This window comes from Lepidothrix coronata, unplaced genomic scaffold (assembly GCF_001604755.1).
Source record: "Lepidothrix coronata isolate B3197 unplaced genomic scaffold, Lepidothrix_coronata-1.0 Scaffold211, whole genome shotgun sequence".
NCBI classification, from domain to species: domain Eukaryota; kingdom Metazoa; phylum Chordata; class Aves; order Passeriformes; family Pipridae; genus Lepidothrix; species Lepidothrix coronata.
In genome coordinates, this window is record NW_016690391.1 from 108,418 (window position 1) to 124,275 (window position 15,858).

The following is a 15,858-nucleotide window of genomic DNA, read 5'->3' on the forward strand; positions in this document are numbered from 1 at the left end:
AAATTATGCAAGTGCCCCAGGCCTGGAGGACACGACTGGCCCTGGAGAAGAACCCCAGCCCTGAGAAAAGTTGGGATGAGAGTTATCCATGGAGTGTGTAAATCAGAGCATGCTCCTTGACTGATGGGGATAAGAACCTTTTTTTTTTTTTTTTTTGGGGGGGGGAGAGGAAAAATGCAGGAGGAAGAGCTGGTGGATCTGGTCTGATACCAGATGAAAAAGCAGACAGAGACTGTGTGGGAGGAGGAGAGAGGGGAGTGGGGCAACAGCTGAAGAGGCAGAGGTAAGGAGCAAGGCTTGAACATAGAGAAAACAACTTGATTTTGCTGCATTTTCTAGCATTCCCTACAGCTTCTGGTTGTTATGATACATATTTAGGAATTTTAGCTGTAAAATCTGTGCTGCTTTGGGCTGCCTGTTTCACTAGGATGTAAGATATGAGTCAACACTGGATTTTTACAGCTTGTTTTATTGAGAATAATTTTCCTTATCTAGTGTGTATTGTTTCTCAAGTATGTCCTAAATTGGGCTGTTGAACTTATTTAAGAAATGTTTTAAGAACTACTTCAGAGAACATTGCAGAATATACTTTTTAATCTGTAAAAACAAATCAATATATAATTAAAACAATTGTTAAAGCCAAGCTTTAGCAGGCTCAGTATTAAGGAGATTAGTACAGTCTGTCCCTACTTGTTTTAACGTGGGTAAGAATCTCTACTGCAGTTTAAGAGCAGAATTATAATAAATTCATTTATTTTTTGCACATGTTGAGAACTAAACTTTTAAGTTTAGATCATTTAATAACCAGAGTCTTTAAAAGTGGGTCCCTGCACTGAGTCTCAAAATATTCATTCAGCAAACAACCCACATCTACATTTTTAACCAGCTTTTTGCCCTTCAGTGTAGACTTACTATAAAGTGAATTCCATGTCTGAACAACTTCAGAGAGAACCTAAATAAAGATAAGGCCATTTTCATTTGCTAAGGGAAGGGAGATTATGGATAGAAAGTTTATTACTGAACAGTTTGCTTGTGGCTCCTTTTTTTTTTTTTGTCATACAGTTTTTTGATGTTACACTTGCAACAAAGGAATTGCTCATGATTTCTTTGTAACTTACCATTCAACTGATGAAGGCAGGTCATAAGTGGAAAAATTTGTCTTATTCTCATAAAAATTATTTGAAAGGAAGAGCAACATTCAGAACTGGGGAAAGTGTATCACCCTGTGCTTTAAAGAACTGTGCCTGGATTCTTTCTGCCTGTTTTATAAAACCAAGTTTTAGGAACTGAAGGATATAGAAGTTATATAAGCTGGAGAGAACTGTTTTGTGGGAACACATCTCGGCATTTCCATGGAGCCAAAATGGATGCAAATGAATTCCAGGAGGTTTTTCTGAGATTCTTTTGCGAGATAAGGAAAAATAATTGTGTTTCGATGCGCGATTGTCAAGATTTGAATAAGAAATCACATATGGCATGTTTTGACTTTAGAACTCCTTACATGAAGCAAGTAATTACCCATGCATTTTTCTGGGCTGGAAGACATGCTTTGCTTCTTTCCAATATGGAATTGTTGGTGTTACGACCAGTGCATGTACCACGGCTACTTGACAGGAGCAGCAGCTGCAGAGAGAACTTTTATCTAGTTAGATTTCCATTTTTTTTTGACTGTGTTTTACGTGTTGGTATCTTAGTACAATGTACTGGGTGATGGAAAAGAAAATACAGTGACTGAAAGCAAGTTCTTACTCTTATTTTTCTGCTCCCTATACAGAGAGAGGAGCGCTTTCCCAAAGTTGCCATGAGCAGTATGAGCTGCAGATTATTATGAATATTTGAATTGCTTATTTGAGTTCCCGAGGTTTTGTTACAGATCCCCGAAAACAATTTAAAGCTGAGCTTCCTGTTTTTAGAATCCTTCTGTCCCTATTTTAAACGAGCCTTTGCGAGTTGGTATCGGGGACATTTTGCAATCATGGGAAGCTTTTCCTGCTGCCTCTTTCAGCCACAGGCAACATCTGGGAAGGAAAAAAGGTTGGATTTGCTGTTTCAGTCCAATGGTGTGTATGAATAGACAGAAAGGATAAGGATGTGCTTTTGTTATCTCTGCAGCAGTTTTCTTTTGGAGGTGGAAGGGAACTTCTACTCTAAATATTTCCAAGCTTTTCCCTGTCCTACATGATCCACTTTTTCTAATTAGCAGTCCAGGAATAGCAGATTAGACATTTTTGAACTGCAGTAAATAAACCTTAATATGATTATTGCCACCCTTATTGCTCCACACAAAACAATTTCTCTTATCTGTTCAAGATGTTTCTTCCTCTAAGAAGTACTTGATAATTTCCTGGTAAAATGTTATTGTCACAGCCACTGTCAAATTCCTGATTTTTTTTTTTCACTAGTTTGACAAAGGGAAAGCACATATCAGACTTCAAATTCAATATTAATTAATAAAATCAAAATTGATTACTTTGCTCTCAGTTTTCTATTTCCCCAGCTATTATTTTCAAGAGACAGACCCAAATTGTTCTTATTTAACCAAGGATAAATTGATGTCACAGATTGATACAGATTTTATCTGTTTTGTAGTTTGTGTGGAACTATTCTGGAAATGCATTTTAAACTCTTTTTTTTTTTTTTTTGCATTTTAGTACTGATTGAAATAATCCCTGACACTTTTTCCCTCAAGATAATTTGTTTTTAAAAGTTAACCCTTCGCTTTGGGGCTGTTAATTAAGGGCCTTCAGCGAAGGTGTTTCATATTTAATCAGTTAAAAGTTCATCTTTGGAGTGGCTGGGTGGTAGAGCTGAAAATTTCGAACCTGTTGTAACACTAAAAAGAAAAATAGCCAAGGTCTGGTCAAGAGAGTCTTAAAAAAATGAGGGCTAAGATGTCAACTATTCAGACTAGATTTCTTAAGAACCTGGCCAGAATGAAGCTTTGAAAGCTTTTATTTCCTTGCCTGTATTAATACTAAATTTTAGTGGGAAAACTCACCTTTTTCAGGTGTTTTATTCACTTGGGTCTTTAAAAAAAAATGCAAAACACCAAGTTTCTGGGCATTGTGGTTAGATTTTGTTAAATGAGCGTTGTCTTGTTCTCCGTGAAGTGTCGCCATTTGTACGAACTTACTGTTTGAAAGCAGGAGAGCGCGAATGTCTCTGAGGACAGAAACAGGTGGTTGTCCTCAGGAACAAGTCAGGAGAATCCAAAGTCCTTGGGAATGAAGAATGTGCCATTGTCAGAAATGCCCCTGTTTGAGCCTGGTGACCAGTTCTCAGGCGCTGCCTCGGCCTCGCGTCGCGTTCGTTTGCGTCTTTGAGCGCCCTGATTCCCAAAGTCACTCCCAAATCCCTGAATTCTAGTCATGAACTTTGACTTCTGCCGTGCTTTCTGCAGCACTCTAAGCCCTGGGTGCCCAAATGTGGTCTTGTGGAGCAGAAACTCCTGGTGTTTGTGACTTGAGTAAAGCCCCGGCGTCAAATCCCGATGAGGGTTTGTCTCGATAAAGTTCCGCCTTATCCCTGTGAGGGTGAAACATGTTCTATATCCACCTTAAAAGGATGTAAATTAAATTAATTAATAATTTCTTCATGAACATAAATTAATAAATTAAATTTGGGCTATTTTTTTCCCCCCTTTCTCCCTGACAATTGGACAAATGCTTTTGGGAGCTCCTTCTTGGAGCTGCCTGTGCCTCAGGACCCTTAGAACTACCTAAGGTGTGGTGTGGCATTGGCTCATCATCCTCTTGGGGTTTTTTTCCCCCCTCCCGAGGAAAAACTTTTTCCTCTTTTGCTCTGAACGATTTTTTTCCCATCCCAGCAGACAAAAAGTAAGTGTTAAATCTGAGAAGGCTGAAAAAGGGAGAGAAGAATTGCAACGGGTTAAAAACCACAGGGCTGGGATAACTATAGATTTACTTTGTATCACCCCCATGGGTTTTAATACTTTTCCCTATGTTTTATAAGAAATATTTATTAATTTTCTGATAAACTGAGTATTATTGAAGCTTCTTTCAGAGTTCTCTGTGTGATATCTAAGTTTTACTCTGCTGTGTGGGAAGTATTTTTGAAGCACGAAGCTTGACTTTTCTGATACTCTGCTAAATAAAAAGCAGTGATTTACTTTTGGGTTTTTTTTACTTTTTTTTTTTAAACAATCCCATGCTGTCAGGTTAATTTTTTTTAGGACCCTTGGTTAGCAAGGAGGTCTTAAATGAAAGTTAGTAGGTGTTTAGCTTAATACTGGTTTTTGTCTTCGGAGTGGGTGTACTATAAATAACACACCAAGTATGTTCTTGCCATTGTAGTGTATAAAATGAGTGTTCTCAAGAAATCCTGCCTTTCTAGGATGTTCCTTTCGGCATCTTTTTGTAATTTATAAACTATTATGTCAACCTGAGTATGTTTTAGTAAAGGATTATAAAATTTATGGTGCATGTTGAACATCAGCTGTGCAGCTTTGGGGACAGGGCTGTGTTGTAATCCCCGAGTCGTGGGACATGTGAAAACGTGTTGTGGTTTCACCTTAATATTTCACAGACGTTTCTTTAGCTCAGAAAACCCCTCCAGTTGTGACAGAGTTGGGAGTTCTTTCTCAGAAGAGGCGAAAAACGAGGTACAGCTGAAAGCTTGGAGTTTAAAGCATGTTTTGCAGCGCTGAGAGGAGAATCTTTGGCTCCTGTTCTGCTGTTTCATATTCATGAACACTAAATTCATTCACATTTGATGTGTATGACCCTGTTGAGAGGCAAAACAAACCTGATGGAAAACCTTCAGCTAAGAATTGTGTATTATCAGTGCTAAGAAAAAATATTTTTCTTAGGTTTTATTTACTTAACTCATTCTACTACTAATTCCAAGATTTTCAACAAACAATTTTATTCTCAGTTTAAGGGGAAAAAAAAAAGGTTTGGTACCAAATAAAAATACTATTATGTGATAGCTGTTATACAGAGCCAGCTTTACCAGCTGAATATATTGCATCTAATTTATTGCCCTATTAGCTGAGAACAAAATTCTTCTGTATTTTTTTCCTAGTCAATACAGAATACTTTTGAGAGTAATTTAATATATGTGTGTACAGCATTTAGGGTTAGATTTATATCTTAATTTATTCTTTCAAACATGACTTTGATTATATAATTTTTTTTAAAAAAAAACCACTTTAATATGCATAATGCCCAGATTTTAGTGCAGAAGTGGAATGTCTTTTCCTTTCTGCCTGGTTTCTCCAGGCTTATTTTTAACCCGGTTGCACAATTTGCTGTGCACTTTCCTTCAAAAAAAACAACAACAATTTCGTTACAAAGTAGGTGTCACCAAGAATTAAAGGCTTGAACTGTAATTTATCACACCTTTTTCTGGTAGGATAAATCAACACCTCCCAGCCCCTCTGATTTATCAGCCTTTTGGAGAAGTGTTACGTTGTGATGTTATGTCAAAGGTGGACCTTGTTCTTCTTGATCCTTTACCCTCCGAGTCAGATTTATAGTCCGGGGCAGCAAACGTGCCCCAATTACTGGGCTGGTGTGGGACCAGTTCACCTCTCATAGGTGCTCATGTGCTGTTTAATTCCTGAGATTGAAAGCTACAGACTGTGGTAAATGAGATTTCGTCCTGTGATTTTTAGTGTCCTTTACTTCAACCTAAAAACTTTATTAGGGATTTACTGACTCTGAGCCTAAACTTGCTTTTTCGACTCGTGTAACACGTCGAGGGTGCATTTGTAATGTAGGTGAATATGGATCTAACTTAGAGTTAATAAAATATTTAAGAACATTTTAATATAACTCTTCGGAGGTTTTGGGGTTTTTTTTAACCATAAAACACGAGCTGAATTTCAAAGAACTTTCTGTTTTTCTTAGAAACCTCGAGCAGGTCTCAAAAATCAGCGCGAGCCACGAGGAATTAGTGCAACGTTATAAAACGCTGCTTCATCAAATTAGGGAGTTTTTGTTTAAGTAGAACTCCTGGCCTTTTGGGATGGAACATGGTTCCCTTTCCTATGTCATGGGTTTTTTTTCCACAGCCATGGACGGCCCCGGGTTTTTTTCACAGATACGCTTTCGGCTCTGGATGACGTTTAGCCTTTGACCCAGGCACTTTCTTACAATAAACAGTTTGTTGATGAGAGCAGCTGCTGGGAAGATTGCTTCCAGACTGTTCTGCTGCAGCTGAGGAAGGGAAGGGAAGGAAAATCCGGGATGCACCTTACGGCGTCCTCCTCCTTCCTCCACTCGGCTCCGCTTCGCGTTGAGCGCCGAGCACGGGGGCCGTCGGCACCTATTCCTGCCCTCCTTGTGCCTCCTGGAAACCCAGTTCCCCAGTGGAACACTCTGCTAGAGCCAAGAGAGATACAGATATAAAAAAAACCAGACCACAATTGATTTCTTTCTCTATTATTTTTAACCTGTCGACAGCATTATTGTCTCTACGGAAAGCAACGTCTTGACTTGCTTTTCGTCACTCGGTGGATTCTGACCTGGGCCCTGCAGCCTGTTCCTAGAATGGGCTGCTGCACGTTGGAGAAATCAATTTTCTGCCTCCATAGAGTGCTTTTTTAAAGCTAAATTTGATTTTGGATTCAGGTTTAGGCACGGATTTGTGGGCGGTTGCTGGACGTGTAGTTTGGGAGTGGGTTGAAATCTAAGACGCTTCAAGTTGAAAGAAATGGAACTGCAGTGAAAAGGATAAGGATGCTTTGCAGCACTTTGTTAAAGATATTTCCCCTTTTTTGGGGTGAATTATTCCGTATATCACTTGGGAAAACGGATCCACTTCTGTCTGGGGCTGTTTCTACTCCCTGTAGTGCTGAGATGATGCGCTGTGTTTATGTAATGCAATACTTGTTTTTAAAAACACACTGAGGTGTGGAGACAAAAATAAGGCTCTTGAATAAGTCTCTGGAATAATCTTTCAGCTATGATGAGCTTTTTCTGCCTCTCTTGAGAAAGTACATCACAGACTAAAGTAACCACCCAGACCACAAGGGACTCCTAAAAATCTGATTGGTCGTGAATTTAAAAAAAGTTACCAAACCCTCCCCTTCCGTGTTTTGCACTGTATCTCAGTGTAGGAAATATAAAAATATTATTAATAAACTGAAACAGATTTCCAAGCTGTGCAGTATCCTGAGAATGCACAGCAAGTATCAGCCAAGTAACTGCAGTTCCTGAGAACATGAAATGGGAACGTGCCTCGGTTGTACGACAGTAAAATCTTTATGAAGTTCTTTGGGCGATGGGGAAAGGAGGGAGTGGAGAACTGGGGGTTTCTCTGCTTCCCAAGATTTTTTATACTGGGAACTAAAAACACCAGTCGTGAAAATAACGGCCCTCTGAACGGAGTAAGAGACTCGCAGCTTCTCCCCCTGAGCTGCTTCTCAGCTAAAACGTCTTCCTTGTAACAAAATATGCAAACCAAGTGAAAATATTATAAATAGTCTGAAGACGGATTAAAATCAGCCAGTGGGACTGTGGAGGGAAACTCAATTTTTATCCATTTCCTTGAACAAGGACTGAACTTTGAAGTTAATTGTAGGCAGTTAATGTTAAAAGAGTTTTTTATATGTTTTCTGAGAATAAATTCTAGTCCTTCACGTGTTTCAAAGCAGATTTTGAATGTGCTGTAAGTAAGTTTTGTGGTCAGAAGATCTATTTATTCTAGTTGTTTCAGTTGTTACAAAATCCATCTTCAAGCTTACCCTTAAGTCTAGGAGAAGAATTATTCAGGGCTCAGGGTGAGAATGTGTAGTTTGGCAACGTTATTACATATTAATGACATCTGAACAGCATTGAAACTATTATATCTATCTATAATATCTGTAATTTTGTGATATTAGATATCTAGTAATATCTAATATCTGTTCTTCATCTTCTTCCAGTTCCTCTGAGATGATTTTCTTTCCTCCTCTGATCTATCCAGTTTTTGTGGGTTTTTTTTTCCTCATCCCTATAGTCTTTTCCTGAGGAGAAAGACACTGTACTGGGTCTCCCTTGCTTTTAAAACAAAATAATGCCTTTCAATGAATGATTGTAGTAAATTTAACACTTACAGAACGTTTTACAAAGCCTCAGTAAAGGGTAATATAGACATGTAGGGTTCAGAATGAATAAGGACTGTATAGAACATGACATTTTTCTGCATCTCCTGTACATTTACAGGAAGGGTTTTTTTGGTGATGTGAAATGTTTATTTACTTTTAGTGTTTTTCCATATTTCAATGCGGATTTAATGTGGATTTAATTTTCCATGTGGTTTAATCAGTCCATCAACTGGTAATATATGAACCAGTGCATCGCCTGCAAACTTTTCTCATGTACAGTGAAGCAAAACTGGAGGTAATTCATTGGAAATTATTACGTTTTATGCAAAGGAAGGAGAAAAATTGTTCAATTGTGTTCTAGATATGTACCCAGCAAGTGCATACTTGGCCTCACTTACACAACAAGCACAGCTAAAGTGAAGTATTACCTTATAATCACAATATGGAGTCCTCAAGTAGAGCATGAGTAGTTAAAACTGTCTCCTTTTCCCTCCCAAGAAAGGGGAGAGCTGATGTCTAATGTTTGTTTTATGGCACTATATTTTTAGCTTTCATTTAGTTTTGCCTCCACGTTTTTAATGGAAACCAAATGAATTTAGGCTGTGCCTGAATTTTGTCTTAACAAAGAATTCCATTGATACAGAGTTTAAGACCCATCAGAGTTTGGTAGGAAAGAGCAGCTCCCAAACATGCCCAGTGGGAGAGATCTTTGCATTTATCTTTATGTGGATCTGAACATACAGATAAAAATAAGAAAATACGTCAAAATCCTATCTATACAAACAGATTGTAAGGATAAAGTCTTGGGTTTGGGCTTATTTTCCACCATTATAACTGGAATTTTGTGTGCTTGGTGCATAAGTCTCATTGTTTGATAGAGCCCAGGTGCAAATAAAATCTTCTCCATGAGGAGCTGTAATTTGGTGTTATTTTATACTACAACAGAGAAAGGTTCACAGGCAGCTGGGTTTTGTCTCCCATGTCTCCCTCTTTTCTCCTCCTTGTTCAATCTCAACCCTAAGTGAGGGAAAAGCGAAACTAATGATTATGAAATTAAGAAGAATTTTAAACAGCAAAAGAAAACTTCTGCTGCTCTGGAGCAGTTTCTTCACACACCTGACCAAGCTCTTAAAATCTCAGCAAGCAGATGTTAAATCATAAACAAAATACAGCTTTTACTCTTCCTTCTTTATGTTACAATTACCACACTGACCAATTTGTGCTGGAGGAGCTGAGAGTGCGTAGTGGCTTAATATTCTGTCTGTGAAGCTATTGAAACTACATTGTGCTTTTACCATTTAAAATAGGGGTAGAAACATTTTCTCATAGTGAATATTAAACTTCTGGTTGAATATTTTTAGCTGTGAGAAGCTGATTAACTCTCCTGTATCCAAGTTGTTTGGTTGACATGTCAAATTTCATTTTCTTGCTTTGAGAAAGAGGGGGAAAGTCTTTGCCTTTGGGAATGTACATAAAAAAAGTGTGGTTTGAAAAAAAAACAACCCTACAGTTTTATAGGAAATAATGGTCTTAACCTGAAGGAGGGCAGGGTTGGATGGGATATTGGGAAGAAATTCTTCCCTGGGAGGGTGGGGAGGCCCTGGCCCAGGTTGCCCAGAGAAGCTGTGGCTGCCCCTGGATCCCTGGAAATGTCCAAGGCCAGGCTGGAACGAGCTTGGAGCAACCTGGACTGGTGGAAGATGTCCCTGCCCATGGCAGGGGGATGGAAAAAGTTGATCTTTAAGGTCCCTTCCAACCCAAACCATTCCATGATTCTGTTATTCTGTGCAATTAAATTTGGCTTGACTTTAGTTCTCCCACCCCAAACTGATGAATAACAATTTCAGAAGGTATTTGTGCCACCCTAAAACAAGTGTAATTATTATATTTACAAAGGGTGAAAGCGATGGGGTGGGTAACACAGATTTTATAGGACTGTGTGTGTGAGTAGCTGCACTCACTGTCAGTATTTGAACACAAAAGAGCTGCAGCTTCTTGGATCATGTAAAGCTTGTACTGCATCTTTCAGGGTTTAGATAATTCTGCACTTCCAGGGAAAGCAGTGGACAGGAATTTGGGTGTTTTCTTGCCTTGGGTTGGCTGCCTGGACACACCTGGGCTGGTCCCAGAAGGTTCCTGACCCAACACTTCTCGTTGGAGTGGCCACCAGAGGTTGCTGCAGAACGGCGGATGCCGTTTGGAGTAGGAGAGGTTTTGGAATTCCGGCTGAATCCTCAGTTTAAAAAAATCACACGGTTCAGGTTCTGACATGAATTTATTCCTTTTCAGTGGAGTTGAAGCAGAGGTTTACCCTGTTTCTTATATAAATTTATTTCATTGAGTAATAATGTACTTTTCTGTGTGCCACTATAATTGTGGGGACCACAACACATCCATGTTTCCTGAACTTTGTGTGAAGGAAGTTCTTACAGTAAAAATTAATTTTTCTAGCGTGTATTTGACCAGCACTTGAAACTTTGCTTTGTTGAAAATGTAAACCCCTATTTTCTTAACGGTTTTTAAAAATCCCTGTCCTTGATTACGAATTCCTCGTGTTTGTATTTTTGCTCAGCTCAGTAAGCACGTGGACGGACGTTGTGGGGGAAAAATTAGCTTGATAGTTATACACATATAACAATTCTTAAGGGGTTCAGTATGTGTTAGAAGCAAGAAAATTAAATCAAAGAGTAAACCTAAAAAGTATGAGGAAAAATCACTTGAAAGAATATAGTCAAGTGTGTATATATATATATATATATATATAATATATGCAGTCATAAGTGGTTGAAATTTTGTGGCATATTTGTACTAATGTAACATCACACATAAATAGATGCTCTTTTGCTCTCTTAAGAAATTATTTTTAGGTGGCAAAAGGGCACCAGAATTTCTGACCCAGCCTCAAGCACTTTGATTGTTTGGAATGTAACTGTACTTAGCACCTTTGTTTTGTAACTTTAATTTCTGTAAGACTGTAAACACCTCGTTGTATGAGTTACAAATTCTGGTTTTGTGTCTAGGACTTGCACACCCAATTCTGCTGAGAAAATTTCTGGATTTGAAAAACAGGCATTTTCTGATTAAGTAGTTTTTCCCTGACAAAAACGAAAGCTGTAATTTTTCTAAATATGGGATATTACAGCCAATAAGTTGCTGTGTGTATGTGAAACAAGTAGGATAATGTGTGAAGAATTTGTCAGCAGTCTGTCAAAGCTCTGGTGTTACACTGAGGGAAGGAACAAGTGCTTCAGGCAAATCAAGTCAAAGAAATGCTCACAAAACCTTTAATTATTATCATCATTTATGATGTATATGCAGAAAAAGGGAAGGGAAGAAAATATTTAAAGCATATTTTATTTAAAAAGTTAGAGTTCAGAGGGAGCTTTAGAAAACCAAGAAATGAGAAGTAGTTTCTCTATAATTACAATTTAGTTACTGGGTCACTCTGAGGTTGTTCTGGGGCTTAGAAGTGATGGAATTTGGGAAGAGAACCTTCCTTTCTTTGTGTCCTTCTCGACTACTTGTGCTGCAAAGCAGCCCCTCTGCTGACACTCAGCACACAAAGAACGTCACAGGAGCAGCAGTGTCCCTGTGAAATTTGAGAATATGCAGCTCCTGAGGGTGGAAAATCTGTAGAAAGGTGTTAAGAGCAGGACCACTTCTCTCATTCCTTCCTCAGGTGTAACAGCGGGATGTGGAAAATCGGAGTCATTCCTTGGATAGATAACTGTTTGGAGGAAGTTTGCTCTTAGTTTGTGGTTTGTGGGTTTGAAAGAGTTGAGCTGGAGCTCTGAGACCTCTCGTTCAGGGGCAGGAGAGCTCAGTTCTGTCCTCAGCACTCACGGAGGGAATGCTCATATTCCAGTTCCCAGATACGGCCCTAAATGGGAAGGAGGGGAATGTGTTTGCTTAGAACTTTTTTATTTAAAAGTCACAGGTTTTCCCCTTAAAATTTTGAGGGCAGAAATCCTTAGTGAATTATTTTCAGTGGAATTGAAACCACTTTTTTTTTTTTAATGGTTTCATTTATCACAATAAAAGACGACTTTGACCCTCCGAAATTTAAGCTACGAGAAGTCCCAGCGTCTGTGTTTGTGGGCTCTTAAATTTACAGTTTCCAAAGACAGGGTAAACATTTCACATCAAATTTATCAAAGTAGAATTATTTATCTCCAGAAGGAGTTCTGTGAATGTGTGACAGTTGTTTCTGGGGTGCCACTACACAGGTAATAATTGTAGTAAATCATCCGTTAGCTGAAGGTGTGAGCCATTTGAGCAGATGTTCTGCTGAGGAGTCGGTAAATGCTTTTCTTACCTGCTGCTTTATCCTTCAAATCCAGCTTTGGTGATGGACTGAAGGGCTTCTTCCAGCAAAGAATCTCAGCATGTTGAAAAACCCGCATGATACAGATGAATGTGTGCACTCCAGGCTTCAGGAAAACCACTACAAACCCTCTTATAGGGAAAAATTAATCTTAATTAACCTGCAAACGAGCATGATCTCAAACCTAGGAGGACAACACCAAGTAGTCAGGCCAGGCTGGACTAGAACAAGCAGCAGAACTTGATCTTTGAAGCTGAAATGGGGTTAATTTTCCTGTTTGGAAGTAGAAAACGATTGCTTGAATAAAAACGTTCTCGGAAAAAACGTTTCTATGTCTCCACGTGGGGGGAAATCTGTATTTCTCACTTTATTTCCCTCCCCTGCAGGAAATCCACCTTGCTTTCCTTAAGTGGCTGGAGGGAAATGTAGATGCTGAAGGATTAAGGGCATCCAGCAAGGTGTCCCTTAAATTCGTGTCGTCCTGTGACTCCGAAGCGGAGGTGACTCCGTCTCTCATGCCGGTGGTCACGGAGATGGGAAGTTTCTCCTCGGAACATTTCAGCCTGAAGACGTATCAGCAGAACCTTCAAACCAAGAAGATGGGGAAGATTCTGCTTTTCTCTGAGGTTACTACCAGCACAATGAACCTTCTGGATGGGTAAGAGAGAGATCTAGACCATCCCAAATTGGCTTTGCCATCGGGGATTCCCAGTTACGGTAACGCGCGACGTTCAGAAAGAAACTGGACGCAAAATGAAACCTTTGGGTTCACAAAATACTGATTTGTGATGTATAAAATACTGAACCATAAAGGGTGGGAAGATCTGAGCGTGACAACTTCGTGTTTGGGGGTGGAGTTTAATCTATTCTTCTTGCAAAGCATGAACATCACTGGGAAAGTTTGAGGTGATAAATATGAATGTTTGGAAGTTTAAATGCATTTCCTGGCACAAGTTATTTTCTAGTACAAGTTATTTTCTAGTACAAGTTATTGTCTAAACTAACTATTTGACAAAAGTGGTACCGAGGAGATTCTGTCCTTAATTTTAACATCACTGTTTTCTCTCATTTCTTTTGCTGCAAATGTCACTAAAACGCCCTTCAGTGGTTCGTCTGGGTTTTTAAAACGTGGATTAGGGGATATGGAAGAAGTTCTTTCATCATCACACAGATGACCCTTGTGAATGAGTTGTGGGATACCTTTGAGAAGGTTGTTCTTTAGAGTTTAAATGGGATTAAGTGATATGAAAATCACAGCTACTAAATCTCAGGCTGGAGTCTGTGTACAAAGGCTGCACTGTTGTGTTTCATGGAAGTCTGATGGAAAAACCTGTCTTTGGGAAGTTGTTGCTCTTCAGGACAGATTGTTCCATGAGTGTTTCTACCTGTAACTTCTCCTGGCAGTTGCTTTTGAGTATCAATGCATTGGCAGAAATTGCAGATGAATTTTACTGGTGAAAAATAATAACCCCAGGGATTTTGGTTTGGATTTTTTTTTCTTTAATAGCATCATTGGTTAAATCACCTTGATTGTTATTTCAACTGATGAGTTAACCAGCAATAATTGGTTTAGTTCTCAGGCTGAGAACCTGCACTGTGAGGCTGATATAAGCTACAGAATATGCCTTCTGGCAAGTAATAAAGGTGTTTTGTAATATAGACACACAACATCTGTGAAGGAGGGTGTGTTAGAAGAGTATTTAATTAAATTAGTTTGTAGTCTTGCAGAAATTACAAATGATAATTTGTGCTAAAATACAGCAATTTAGAGGCACACATTAAATATTGTTGCTGTCAAATTTTGCCAATCCCCTTCCCCTCATCTACATCCTCATCCTGCAGCTGGTTTTGCAGTGGCTTTTGGAGAGATACAGACAGGGAAGTTTTAAATATCAGCAGCTAAATAGAGCCACGTCTGACCAATTTATGTGCAATTAATTACCAAGGAAAGCAAGAGAAGTGGTCTTGGTTTTTCAGTGACTGCAGAACCTTTACTCTCACATATTTAAAGGTTGCTTTTTCACATTAAGTTTTCCAAATATAACGAAGTGCTTACAGATGTAGGTCTTCAAGATTTTCCCCATCATGGTGAGGCTTGAATAGTTGGTTTTCAGGTAAGTTGGAAACCAGAAGTCCTGGCTCTAAGTAGTTTGTACTGGGAAGATGGTCCCAGGCAGATAATAATTGGAATTAAAATTATTAATGTATTAATAATTTATATTAAATTTATCTTACAGAAAGACCTTTGTTTTAATAAGTTAAGGTTTTTGTCTTAAGTATTGTGGTCGATGTTATTGTAAATACTTGGTTGTCATGAATAATAGAATAATGGGATCCATGTGATTTGCAGGTCAGTGAAGACCCTTGAGTCTTAGATGATAATATTTCATAAATATTTCATAAATAGGAATATCTTAGATGATAACATTTCACTAGAAATCGATGCAGAGACCTGTTGGATAATTTTTATTCAGAAAAAAAAGTGGTCAGGTTTTTAAGATACTTCCAGATAATTTTTATTAAAGCAAAAAGTTTTCAGGTTTTTAAGGTACCTCCAGATAATTTTCATTAAAGTGGTCAGGTTTTTAAGGTGCTTCCAAATGAACCCCTCTGAATTTGTTAGGATGTGTGCATGACACTTGTGTCTAATTGGCAGTTCTGAGTGAAAGGAAAACGTATCTCAGGAAAAAAAGATACTGTTTGCTTGAATAAAAACTAGTAACCCATCCATCCTTCACGATTCCCCCCAAAAAAATTGCAGCACTGCCTTTATATAATCATTTGTTGCATGAGAGACTCTCAAATTTGGCCAAGTTTTGAGGGTTAAAAATATGATGCAGAGACACCTCAAGAACTTAATGATTTGTCATAAATTTAGCTAAGAAATTGTTTAGTAGACGATAAAAAAATTCGCCATTAAACACGATAAAAAAAATTCGGTGGATTTTCCTTCCACCGACCGGGTGCCAAACTTCTGCCTCCCTTTCCACTCCCCCAAAAACCTTCGTGCCCCCCACTCCCCTAAAAAAAAAATAAAAAAAAAATGAAGAGATGGAAGGAGAAAAGGGGGCTGGAACTAATTTTATGGCTGAGCAACCTCACAGTAGAGAAACAGCCGGAGCCTAATAGGGGTCTTTGTCTGCGTTTCCACCCTGGCTGGTAACGTGCCAGTCAAAAGTCAAGCAGGAGAAACAGGTGGGAACTATTAGACCTGTCATAAAGTTTGAAAAATTGATTCTGGAGGCCCGGGGAATAGATTGGACTTGACAGTGTTGTCCTAAAGATTCTAAGGGAAAAAATTCTGTCGTTTAATTTGGGAGCCCTTGATTGTTCATTAGCTCTCCAGATGGCAGGTCGGGGTGGTTTGGAGTATTAACTGTACTATCCCTGGCCTGGATTTGGGTGTCCTGAGGTAACAACAGACTGGGAATTCACCTGGAGGTACCCCAAAAATTAAATGGCATCCGCTTCGTTGCCAATTAAA

General features: G+C 38.8%; 1 protein-coding gene and 1 long non-coding RNA gene across 3 annotated transcripts in view; both read left to right on the forward strand.

Moving 5' to 3' along the window:
• The window catches only part of HLCS (holocarboxylase synthetase), a 111,833-nt gene that overhangs the window by 25,813 nt on the left and 70,162 nt on the right, over positions 1–15,858 (forward strand). For both annotated transcript variants that reach the window (XM_017833099.1, XM_017833101.1), the window contains exon 6: positions 12,761–13,032. In XM_017833099.1, the coding sequence (XP_017688588.1) occupies positions 12,761–13,032 (272 nt within the window). The remainder of the gene's footprint in view (positions 1–12,760; positions 13,033–15,858) is intronic.
• Positions 13,042–15,070, forward strand: LOC108506269. Its single transcript, XR_001877746.1, has 2 exons — positions 13,042–14,864; positions 14,914–15,070. It is a non-coding gene; the product is annotated as an uncharacterized LOC108506269 (long non-coding RNA).